Below are 12,505 nucleotides of genomic sequence, written 5' to 3' on the forward strand. Positions count from 1 at the left end.
TACTTTAAATGATGTCAAGGCACCACTATGCAAAATATCAGTAGCATTATCTGTTAGACAAATAGTTCAGTACTGACAGTTTATTATGTAAGTGTAACTGAAAAATTTGGAGATTTAATGCAAACACAAGATATTTTTTTTAAAAAAAGTTTATTTTACAAAAATAATTTACATGATCACTTATAGACAAAACTGTACAAAGCAAATCTTTACCAAAACTTACTACTTTCATGGACTGCTAGAGAACTGTAGATAACTTCGGTTCATCCGACAAGTGAATTGCTGGATTGTCATATCCTAAAAACAAAAGAAGAGTGTAATATAAAATAAAGCTTTGAACTTTTTATATTCTAAGCAAAAAAAAGTCACACTTTTAGAGAAATATATCAGCAATGAATAAAGAAACTGTGAACAAACATGATGAATCTGTACTGCCAAGAATGATAGAAAGAATGGTACCTCTTTCCTCATGAAGCCCTGCAAGAACCAGTCATGTAGAAATAGCACAGTGAGCATTGCCTGTGAAAGCTAATTTCCAGATTTGAGTCCCAATCCAATGCATACAGTTATAATCTGCAAGGAAGTTTCAAAATAGTGAACATCCCTCTGCAGTATGCCTGCCTCTGAGAGTGCTAATTCAACAAGGTTTGAAAGATGGGTTCTGTGAAATTCAGAAAGTAGGAGAGATGTACTCTGATAGTGTGAGTCCTGAGTCATGCCAAGATATCTGAATCAGTAAGAGCATTGCCAGGAGGTTTCAATAAAACATTTGGTGATATGGATAGTCATAGTTAGTTACATAGCCTCTTTTTAAGACACTATCCATTCTGTTCAATAGATCTTCCAAGTCCTTTGCAATTATGCCAGAATTATAGTGTCATTTTTTGTTTTTTCTCCCAAACCTTTAATTTGCTTTCCAAATTTCTCCTTTGTTTCCTCTACAGCTTACTCAATATACAGAATGAGTAAGATAAGAGGATAGGCTACTATACTGTCTCATTCCCTTCTCAACTGCTGCTTCCCTCTACTCTCATAACTGCAGACTGGTTTCTGTATAAGTTATATACAACCTTCCACTCCCCACATATTACCCCTGCTACCTTCAGAATTTTGAATTTTTCCAGTCAACATTGTCAAAAGCTTTCTGTAAATCTATAAATGTTTCTTCGAGCTATCTTTTAAAAGAATACATAGGGTCAGTGTTGCCTCACATGTTCCTACATTTCTCCAGAACCCAAAGTGATCTTCCCCGAGGTTGACCTCCATGAGTTCTCCCATTGTCAGTATTGTGTACCATAACCTTTCTGGTGAGAAGTTCTCACCCACTCATTATCTCCTGTTAACCGTTGTCTGTTTTCAAGATTTTTTAATGAATTTTTCTGATTTTTCCTAATGTTTTCTTTGCTTTTCTTCTGTTTTGGTATCTTTTCCCACACTCTGCTTTTCATTTTTGCCACTCCCATCATTTCTGACACTCTGAACTGTCCTCTCTTGGCTTGATGAACCCCATCACATATTACATGCATTTTTCTCAAAAACATGATTTTGCCCTATCAAAACTAAGGCAATCTTTTGCACCTACCCAGCTAATCTGTGACCTATATGCCTCATTTGCTAATTTCCAATCCACCAGACTTATCCTTCTACAAAATCCTGCAGTTATCTGCCCCTCATGTTTCCTTGGATGGTATCATCTGTCAAGCCAACTTCAAACTGCAACAACATGCCAGACTTCACCTCTAAAACTATCCCATCTTCTCCTAAGCTACCTCAACAGTCGTGTTTCTCTTCTCACAAAAGCGTGTAATCAGAATAATTGCTGGAGCTCATCCGAGATCATCCTGCAGACACTTATTTAAAGAACTAGAAATCTTCATTGTAGCCTCACAATATACATATTCAATTATGAAATTTATGATATCAATATAATAGAGGAAAACATTCCATGTGGGAAAAATATATCTAAAAACAAAGATGATGTGACTTACCGAACGAAAGCGCTGGCAGGTCGATAGACACACAAACACACACACAAAATTCTAGCTTTCGCAACAAACAGTTGCTTCGTCAGGAAAGAGGGAAGGAGAGGGAAAGACGAAAGGAAGTGGGTTTTAAGGGAGAGGGTAAGGAGTCATTCCAATCCCGGGAGCGGAAAGACTTACCTTAGGGGGAAAAAAGGACAGGTATACACTCGCGCGCACACACACACACACACACACACACACACACACACACATATCCATCCACACATATACATACACAAGCAGACATATTTGAAGACAAAGCAAATATGTCTGCTTGTGTCTGTATATGTGTGGATGGATATGTGTGTGTGTGCGAGTGTATACCCGTCCTTTTTTCCCCCTAAGGTAAGTCTTTCCGCTCCCGGGATTGGAATGACACCTTACCCTCTCCCTTAGAACCCACTTCCTTTCGTCTTTCCCTCTCCTTCCCTCTTTCCTGACGAAGCAACCGTTTCTTGCGAAAGCTAGAATTTTGTGTGTGTGTTTGTGTTTGTTTGTGTGTCTATCGACCTGCCAGCGCTTTCGTTTGGTAAGTCACATCATCTCTGTTTTTAGATACAATTATGAAATTTGTTATTAACAATCCGAACGAATTCAAAAGTAATAGCAGTGTACATGGCTACAACACTAGGAGAAAGGATGATCTTCACTACTCAAGCTTAAATCTAAGTTTGTCTCAGAAGGGGGTAAATTATGCTGCCACAAAAGTCTTTGGTCATGTACCTAATAGCATCAAAAGTCCGACAGAGAGCCATATAGCATTTAAAAGGAAATTAAAAGAATTTCTTAATGGCAACTCCTTCAACTCATTAGATGAATTTTTGGATATAGTAAGGGGGTAATTTCACAACCCCCCCACATATATATGAAAGGATGTGGGTTTTAAGGGAGAGGGTAAGGGGTCATTCCAATCCCGGGAGCAGTAAGACTTATCTTAGGGGGAAAAAAGGACAGGTATATATACACTCGCACACACACACACATATCCATCCGCACATATACAGACACAAGCAGACATATGTAAAGGCAAAGAGTTTGGGCAGAGATGTCAGTCGAGGCGGAAGTACTGAGCCAAAGATGTTGTTGAATGACAGGTGAGGTATGAACGGCGGCAACTTGAAATTAGCAGAGGTTGAGGCCTGGTAGGTAACGGGAAGAGAGGATATATTGAAGGGCAAGTTCCCATCTCCGGAGTTCTGATAGGTTGGTGTCAGTGGGAAGTACGCAGATAACCCGAATGGTGTAACACTGTGCCAAGATGTGCTGGCCGTGCACCAAGGCATGTTTAGCCACAGGGTGATCCTCATTACCAACAAACACTGTCTGCCTGTGTCCATTCATGCAAATGGACAGTTTGTTGAAAGCTTCACAGTGTAGGCATGTCAGTTGGTAAATCACATGGGTGCTTTCACATGTGGCTCTGCCTTTGATCGTGTACACCTTCCGGGTTACAGGACTGGAGTAGGTGGTGGTGGGAGGGTGCATGGGACGGGTTTTACACCGGGGGCGATTACAAGGGTAGGAGCCAGAGGGTAGGGAAGAACCAAGAGGTTATGAAGATTAGGTGGATGGCGGAAAGACACTCTCGGTGGAGTGGGGAGGATTTCATGAAGGATGGATCTCATTCCAGGGCAGGATTTGAGGAAGTCGTATCCCTGCTGGAGAGCCACATTCAGAGTCTGATCCAGTCCTGGAAAGTATCCTGTCACAAGTGGGGCACTTTTGGGGTTCTTCTGTGGGAGGTTCTGGGTTGGAGGGGATGAGGAAGTGGTTCTGGTTATTTGCTTCTGTACCAGGTTGAGAGGGTACTTGCCAGATGTGAAAGCTGTTTTCAGGTTGTTGGTGTAATGGTTCAGGGATTCAGGACTGGAGCAGATTTGTTTACCACGAAGACCTAGGCTGTAGGGAAGGGACTGTTTGATATGGAATGGGTGGCAGCTGTCATAATGGAGGTACTGTTGCTTGTTGGTGGGTTTGATGTGGACGGATGTGTGAAGCTGGCCATTGGACAGATGGAGGTCAACGTCAAGGAAAGTGGCATGGGATTTGGAGTAGGACCAGGTGAATCTGATGGAACCAAAGGAGTTGAGGTTGGAGAGGAAATTCTGGAGTTCCTCTTCATTGTGAGTCCAGATCATGAAGATGTCATCAATAAATCTGTACCAAACTTTGGGTTGGCAGGCCTGGGTAACCAAGAAGGCTTTCTCTAAGGGACCCATGAATAGGTTGGCATTTGAGTGGGCCATCCTGGTACACACGGCTGTTCCCTTTAATTGTTGGTATATCTGGTCTTCGAAAGTAAAGAAGTTGTGAGTTAGGATGAAGCTGGCTAAGGTTATGAGGAAAGAGGTTTTAGGCAGGGTGGCAGGTGATCGGGGTGAAAGGAAGTGCTCCATCGCAGCGAGGCCCTGGACGTGCGGAATATTTGTGTATAAGGAAGTGGCATCAATGGTTACAAGGATGGTTTTCGGGGGTAACAGATTGGGTAAGGATTCCAGGCATTCGAGAAAGTGGTTGGTGTCTTTGATGAAGGATGGGAGACTGCATGTAATGGGTTGAAGGTGTTGATCTACGTAGGCAGAGATACGTTCTGTGGGGGCTTGGTAACCAGCTACAATGGGGTGGCCGGGATGATTGGGTTTGTGAATTTTAGGAAATAGGTAGAAGGTAGGGGTGCGGGGTGTCGGTGGGGTCAGGAGGTTGATGGAGTCAGGTGAAAGGTTTTGTAGGGGGCCTAAGGTTCTGAGGATTCCTTGAAGCTCTGCATGGACATCAGGAATGGGATTACCTTGGCAAATGTTGTATGTAGTGTTGTCTGAAAGCTGACACAGTTCCCCGGCCACGTACTCCCAACGATCAAGTACCACGGTCGTGGAACCCTTGTCCACCGGAGGAATGACGATGGATCGGTCAGCCTTCAGATCACGGATAGCCTGGGCTTCAGTTGTGGTGATGTTGGGACTAGGATTAAGGTTTTTCAAGAAGGATTGAGAGGCAAGGCTGGAAGTGAGAAATTCCTGGAAGGTTTGGAGAAGGTGATTTTGAGGAGGAGGAGGTGGGTCCCACTGTGACGGAGGACAGAACTGTTAAAGGCAGGGTTCAATTTGGATAGTGTCTTGGGGAGTTGGATCATTAGGAGTGGGATTAGGATTATTTTTCTTCATGGCAAAGTGTTATTTCCAGCAGAGAGTATGAGTGTAGGACAGTAAATCTTTGACAAGGGCTGTTTGGTTGAATCTGGGAGTAGGACCGAAGGTGAGGCCTTTGGATAGGACAGAGGTTTCGGATTGGGAGAGAGGTTTGGAGGAAAGGTTAACTACTGAATTAGGGTGTTGTGGTTCCAGATTGTGTTGATTAGAATTTTGAGGTTTTGGGGAGAATGGAGCTGGAAGTGGGAGATTGAGTAGATGGGAGAGACTGGGTCTGTGTGGAATGAGAGGAGGTTGAGGTTTGCTGGAAAGGTTGTGGAGGGTGAGTGAGTTGCCTTTACGGAGGTGGGAAACCAGGAGATTGGATAGTTTTTTGAGGTGGAGGGTGGCATGCTGTTCTAATTTGTGGTTGGCCTGTAGGAGGATGCTCTGAACAGCCGGTGTGGATGTGGGAGAGGAAAGATTGAGGACTTTTATTAAGGATAGGAGTTAACGGGTGTGTTCATTGGCTGAGTTGATGTGTCGGTGAAGGATTAGGTGGTTGAGGGCTAGGGATTGTTCAGTTTGGAACTGGTATAGGAACTGATGGAAAGAAGGGTTACAGCCAGAGGTTGGAACTTTAAGTGTGAGGCCTTTGGGAGTAATGCCAAATGTAACATGATGTGACTTACCAAATGAAAGTGCTGGCAGGTCGACAGACACACAAACAAACACAAACATACCCATAAAATTCAAGCTTTCACAACAAACTGTTGCCTCATCAGGAAAGAGGGAAGGAGAGGGAAAGACGAAAGGATGTGGGTTTTAAGGGAGAGGGTAAGGAGTCATTCCAATCCCGGGAGCGGAAAGACTTACCTTAGGGGGAAAAAAAGGACGGGTATACACTCGCACACACACACATATCCATCCACACATATACAGACACAAGCAGACATATTTAAAGACAAAGAGTTTGGGCAGAGATGTCAGTCGAGGCAGAAGTCCAGAGGCAAAGATGTTGTTGAATGACAGGTGAGGTATGAGTGGCGGCAACTTGAAATTAGCGGAGATTGAGGCCTGGTGGACAACGGGAAGAGAGGATATATTGAAGAGCAAGTTCCCATCTCCGGAGTTCGGATAGGTTGGTGTTAGTGGGAAGTATCCAGATAACCCGGACGGTGTAACACTGTGCCAAGATGTGCTGGCCGTGCACCAAGGCATGTTTAGCCACAGGGTGATCCTCATTACCAACAAACACTGTCTGCCTGTGTCCATTCATGCGAATGGACAGTTTGTTGCTGGTCATTCCTACATAGAATGCGTCACAGTGTAGGCAGGTCAGTTGGTAGATCACGTGGGTGCTTTCACACGTGGCTCTGCCTTTGATCGTGTACACCTTCCGGGTTACAGGACTGGAGTAGGTGGTGGTGGGAGGGTGCATGGGACAGGTTTTACACCGGGGGCGGTTACAAGGGTAGGAGCCAGAGGATAGGGAAGGTGGTTTGAGGATTTCATAGGGATGAACTAAGAGGTTACGAAGGTTAGGTGGACGGCGGAAAGACACTCTTGGTGGAGTGGGGAGGATTTCATGAAGGATGGATCTCATTTCAGGGCAGGATTTGAGGAAGTCGTATCCCTGCTGGAGAGCCACATTCAGAATCTGATCCAGTCCCGGAAAGTATCCTGTCACTTTTGTGGTTCTTCTGTGGGAGGTTCTGGGTTTGAGAGGATGAGGAAGTGGCTCTGGTTATTTGCTTCTGTACCAGGTCGGGAGGGTAGTTGCGGGATGCGAAAGCTGTTGTCAGGTTGTTGGTGTAATATGCTTTAGGGATTCCGGACTGGAGCAGATTCGTTTGCCACGAAGACCTAGGCTGTAGGGAAGGGACCGTTTGATGTGGAATGGGTGGCAGCTGTCGTAATGGAGGTACTGTTGCTTGTTGGTGGGTTTGATGCGGACAGACGTGTGAAGCTGGCCATTGGACAGGTGGAGGTCAACATCAAGGAAAGTGGCACGGGATTTGGAGTAGGACCAGGTGAATCTGATGGAACCAAAGGAGTTGAGGTTGGAGAGGAAATTCTGGAGTTCTTCTTCACTGTGAGTCCAGATCATGAAGATGTCATCAATAAATCCGTACCAAACTTTGGGTTGGCAGGCCTGGGTAACCAAGAAGGCTTCCTCTAAGCGACCTATGAATAGGTTGGCATACAAAGGGGCCATCCTGGTACCCATGGCTGTTCCCTTTAATTGTTGGTATGTCTGGCCTTCAAAAGTGAAGCAACAGTACCTCCATTATAACAGCTGCCACCCATTCCACATCTAACGGTCCCTTCCCTACAGCCTAGGTCTTCGTGGCAAACGAATCTGCTCCAGTCCGGAATCCCTGAATCATTACACCAACAATCTGAAAACAGCTTTCGCATCCCGCAACTACCCTCCCGACCTGGTACAGAAGCAAATAACCAGAGCCACTTCCTCGTCCCCTCAAACCCGGAATCCCCCACAGAAGAACCACAAAAGTGCCCCACTTGTGACAGGATACTTTCCGGGACTGGACCAGACTCTGAATGTGGCTCTCCAGCAGGGATACGACTTCCTCAAATCCTGCCCTGAAATGAGATCCATCCTTCATGAAATCCTCCCCACTGCGCCAAGAGTGTCTTTCCGCCGTCCACCTAACCTTCGTAACCTGTTAGTTCATCCCTATGAAATCCCCAAACCACCTTCCCTACCCTCTGGCTCCTATCCTTGTAACCGCCCCCGATGCAAAACCTGTCCCATGCACCCTCCCACCACCACCTACTCCAGTCCTGTAACCCGGAAGGTGTACACGATCAGAGGCAGAGCCACGTGTGAAAGCACCCACGTGATTTACCAACTGACCTGCCTACACTGTGATGCATTCTATGTGGGAATGACCAGCAACAAACTGTCCATTCGCATGAATGGACACAGGCAGACAGTGTTTGTTGGTAATGAGGATCACCCTGTGGCTAAACATGCCTTGGTGCACAGCCAGCACATCTTGGCACAGTGTTACACCGTCCGGGTTATCTGGATACTTCCCACCAACACCAACCTATCCGAATTCCGGAGATGGGAACTTGCCCTTCAGTATATCCTCTCTTCTCGTCATCCGCCAGGCCTCAATCTCCGCTAATTTCAAGTTGCCGCCACTCATACCTCACCTGTCTTTCAACAACTTCTTTGCCTCTATACTTCTGCCTCGACTGACATCTCTGCCCAAACTCTTTGTCTTTAAATATGTCTGCTTGTGTCTGTATGTGTGGATGGATATGTGCGTGTGTGCGAGTGTATACCTGTCCTTTTTTCCCCCTAAGGTAAGTCTTTCCGCTCTCGGGATTGGAATGACTCCTTACCCTCTCCCTTAAAACCCACTTCCTTTCGTCTTCCCCTCTTCTTCCCTCTTTCCTGATGAGGCAACAGTTTGTTGCGAAAGCTTTAATTTTGTGTGTATGTTTGTGTTTGTTTGTGTGTCTATCGACCTGCCAGCGCTTTTGTTCGGTAAGTCACCTCATCTTTGTTTTTACATATAATTTTTCCCACGTGGAATGTTTCCTTCCATTATATATATATGTATATCTCCCACATGGAATGTTTCCCTCTATTATACATATATTGAATGTCATGTAATATTTTGTCTAATGTAATATCTTGTATAGACACCTTTTATTAACCTGACGCGTTCCAAATCATTACGAAGTGTCGTATTCATGATCTATGGAACAAGTACTAATCTAATCTAATCTAATCCTGTCCCTCTGGGGCTCCCTAAAAAGCCATACCATTAACCACCACTCCTCTCCTACAAACTGAGCTTAGTCAACCTCCGGAACATCCCCTAGTCTGCACCTCTGCCTCCCAGACCAGTAATAACTCATAATCACAAGAACCAGTCACAAAAGTACAGTGTTCTTAACCTCTCACATGAAGCACTCACCCCTCCTGAATTATATGTGTTCTCCAAGGGTCTCACTTTCACCCTAAACCTGCATTTAAACATGCTGCTTAGGTGCAGGATCTACTTTCCCTCACAAGTAATGCCAACTGGAAATATCACTTTTCAGCCCAATCCCAAAACCTTACCAACAGCAAACCTGGCATTGAATCTTGCCTTGAACAGTTCTGACCATGATCCCAACTTGACCCACCACCACTACCTCAAAATAATTCCTTACAAGCCTCCCAAGAATTCCTCACATCAGCATTTCTTCACAACCCTCCCTCAGATCCCTACAGCATGACTCTAACCTGTCTTCTGCAGAACTCCAGTCTCTGCATTCCCTAAAACCTGATGAATCCATCATTATCCTCTCAGCAGACAAAGGTTCTACCACTGTGGTACTTGATGGACAGGAGCATATTAGTGAAGGTTCACACCAGTTGTGTGACAACCCTACATACAGTATCTGCGATCAAGATCCCATCCCTGTGATTCAGACCAACCTGCAGTCCCTCCCTAAAACCTCAGGCTCTGCACAAAGACTAACACATCAATCCATAGAACTTCTTACCCCACCCAAACCACACACCCCCACCTATTACCTTCTTCGTAAGATCCACAAACCCAGTCATCCTGGTCATCCTATATTTGCTGGCTTCAAGCACCCACCGAACATATATCTGCCTTAGATGCCTGCAACACATAGTACAAAGACTTCCATCGAATATTAAAGACACTAACCCTTTCCTAGAGTATATAGAATATGTGTCCATCCCACTACCTCCAAACACCTTGCTTGTCAACATTGATGCCACCTCCCTCTATGCCAACATCCTCCATGTACATGGCGTGTCTGCTGCTGAACATTTCCACAGTCAGCACCCTCCTGATTTCAAATCTATGACATCCTTCCTGCTCACCTTAATGAACTTTATATTTACCAACATCTGCTTCACCTGTGAGGGGCAGACATACAAACAGAGCAGGGGTATGGCCATGGGAACGAGGATGGCTCCTTCCTAAGCCAGCCTTTTCATGGGTCACTTACAAGGGGCTTTCCTGGAATCCATAAGCCTACAGCCCCTGGTTTCATTTAGATACATTGATAACATCTTTGCCATATGGATTAATTGTGATGCTCTCTCTCTCTCTCTCTCTCTCTCTCTCTCTCTCTCTCTCTCTTCTCAGTGATCACAGGCCCTGTAGACCACGCGCTGCATCAACAATCTTCTTCCACCAGCTTCTCTCTCTCACAGCCTCTCTCCACCCTGCAGAAATTCCTAATGCTGTGATGGCCTTCTCTTGGTCGACCCAATGGTCTTGTTGCCTGGAGAGTGGTGAGGCTGCCCTGTTAAAATACCTGGAATCTTTAAATTCTCCCAATCAGATTTTACATGGTCCTATTGCAAATCACATGCCACTTTCCTTGATGTTGATATCATCCTCACTGAAGGCCAGCTACACACTTCTGTTGACATTAAACTGACTAACAAACAACGAGTACTTACATTTTAACTGTTGCCATCTTTTCCATGTCAAACTTTCCCTCCCTTGCCATTTGAGGTAAACATATTTGTTCGGATGCAGACTCTTTACAGCAATACACCACCATTCTCACCTCAGCCTTCACTAGACATATTACCCCACTCCTAGATCAAAAGCAAATTTCCCAAGCCATCACATCCAATTCTGGTACTGCTTATACCTCCAAAAAACCTCTGGAGGACACCACTTGCCACCAAGTATTATCCTGGTCTTGAATGTATTAATCAGCCACTTTTGGACATTACTTCCTAAAATCATGCCCTGAAAACAGGTCCACTCTGTCTGAGATTTTGCCCATCACACCTAGAATAGATTTTTGTTGCCCTTTCAATCTTTGCAGTATCCTTATCAGACCCCAACGCTCCTTCTGCACCCATCTCCCTACCCTATGGCGCCTACCCCTGTGTTCAACCCTACTGCAGGAATTGCTCTATGCTCCCTCCTACCAGCACCTGTACCAGCTCTGTAACTGGCAAAACATATCCTATCAATTGGAGAGACACCTGTGAAACAGCACATCATATACCAGCTGTTACGGAAACACTGTCCGGCCTTTTACATTGGCATGACTATCACCAAGTTATCAGTTACGTTGAATGCACACAGACAGAGGATGTATAACAGCAATACACAATATCCTGTTGCAGAGCATGCTCTACAACATGACTGTCATGACTTCAGTACCTGTTTCATCACACATGCCTTCTGAATTCTTCCCCAGACACTAGTTTCTCAGAACTCGGAAAGCGGGAACTAGCTTTACAACATGTCCTTTGTTATTGCCCCCCCACCTGGCCTTAATTTGCACTGATTTCTTCCATCTCAGCATTTCTTCACAGTAATTACTCCTTCCTCCCCTCCATCTTTGTTTTCTGCATCCTTCATTTTCTGACCTGTCTATTTTTTGCCACCCTCTCCCACTTCAATTACATATAATGAACTCAGTTTTTCACTCTTATTAACTCATGCACGATGTTTTAGCAGTAATCTCTGTGCAGTCCTAGCGCATCAATTGCACACTGGCCAGTGCCGCACTGCGAAGCGGCATCGAGAAGGTACTGACCCATGTGTCAATGGAAAGACAGGGCAGTGCCACACCTCCAGGAAGACAGAGTTCAGTGCGCCCTGTCAATGCTGATGTAGCCAGCTGCCCATCGCTGGTTGGCCTCACGTCAGGTGCAGACTTCAAGAGCATCAGTACTGAGTAATACAAAGATGATACTTTTCCTGTGTTATGTGAAAAGTTGTTGTTGTTGTTGTGGTCTTCAGGCCTGAGACTGGTTTGATGCAGCTCTCCATGCTACTCTATCCTGTGCAAGCTTCTTCATCTCCCAGTACCTACTGCAACCTACATCCTTCTGAATCTGCTTAGTGTATTCATCTCTTGGTCTCCCTCTACGATTTTTACCCTCCACACTGCCCTCCAATGCTAAATTTGTGATCCCTTGATGCCTCAGAACATGTCCTACCAACCGGACCCTTCTTCTTGTCAAGTTGTGCCACAAACTGCTCTTCTCCCCAATTCTATTCAATACCTTCTCATTAGTTATGTGATCTACCCATCTAAGCTTCAGCATTCTTCTGTAGCACCACATTTCGAAAGCTTCTATTCTCTTCTTGTCCAAACTATTTATCGTCCATCTTTCACTTCCGTACATGGCTACACTCCATACAAATACTTTCAGAAATGACTTCCTGACGCTTAAATCTATACTCGATGTTAACAAATTCCTCTTCTTCAGAAACGCTTTCCTTGCCATTGCCAGTCTATATTCTATATCCTCTCTACTTCGACCATCATCAGTTATTTTGTTCCCCAAATAGCAAAACTCCTTTACTACTTTAA

General features: G+C 44.9%; 1 protein-coding gene across 1 annotated transcript in view; it reads right to left on the reverse strand.

Annotated features, from left to right (window-relative positions):
- Positions 1-212: 212 nt before the first annotated feature.
- The window catches only part of LOC124616677, a 169,005-nt gene continuing 156,712 nt past the window's right edge, over positions 213-12,505 (reverse strand). The window contains exon 11 of the mRNA XM_047145006.1: positions 213-297. Coding sequence (XP_047000962.1) covers positions 239-297 — 59 coding nt within the window. The 3' untranslated portion in view covers positions 213-238. The remainder of the gene's footprint in view (positions 298-12,505) is intronic.

This window comes from Schistocerca americana, chromosome 5 (genome assembly GCF_021461395.2).
Source record: "Schistocerca americana isolate TAMUIC-IGC-003095 chromosome 5, iqSchAmer2.1, whole genome shotgun sequence".
Lineage (NCBI taxonomy): Eukaryota > Metazoa > Arthropoda > Insecta > Orthoptera > Acrididae > Schistocerca > Schistocerca americana.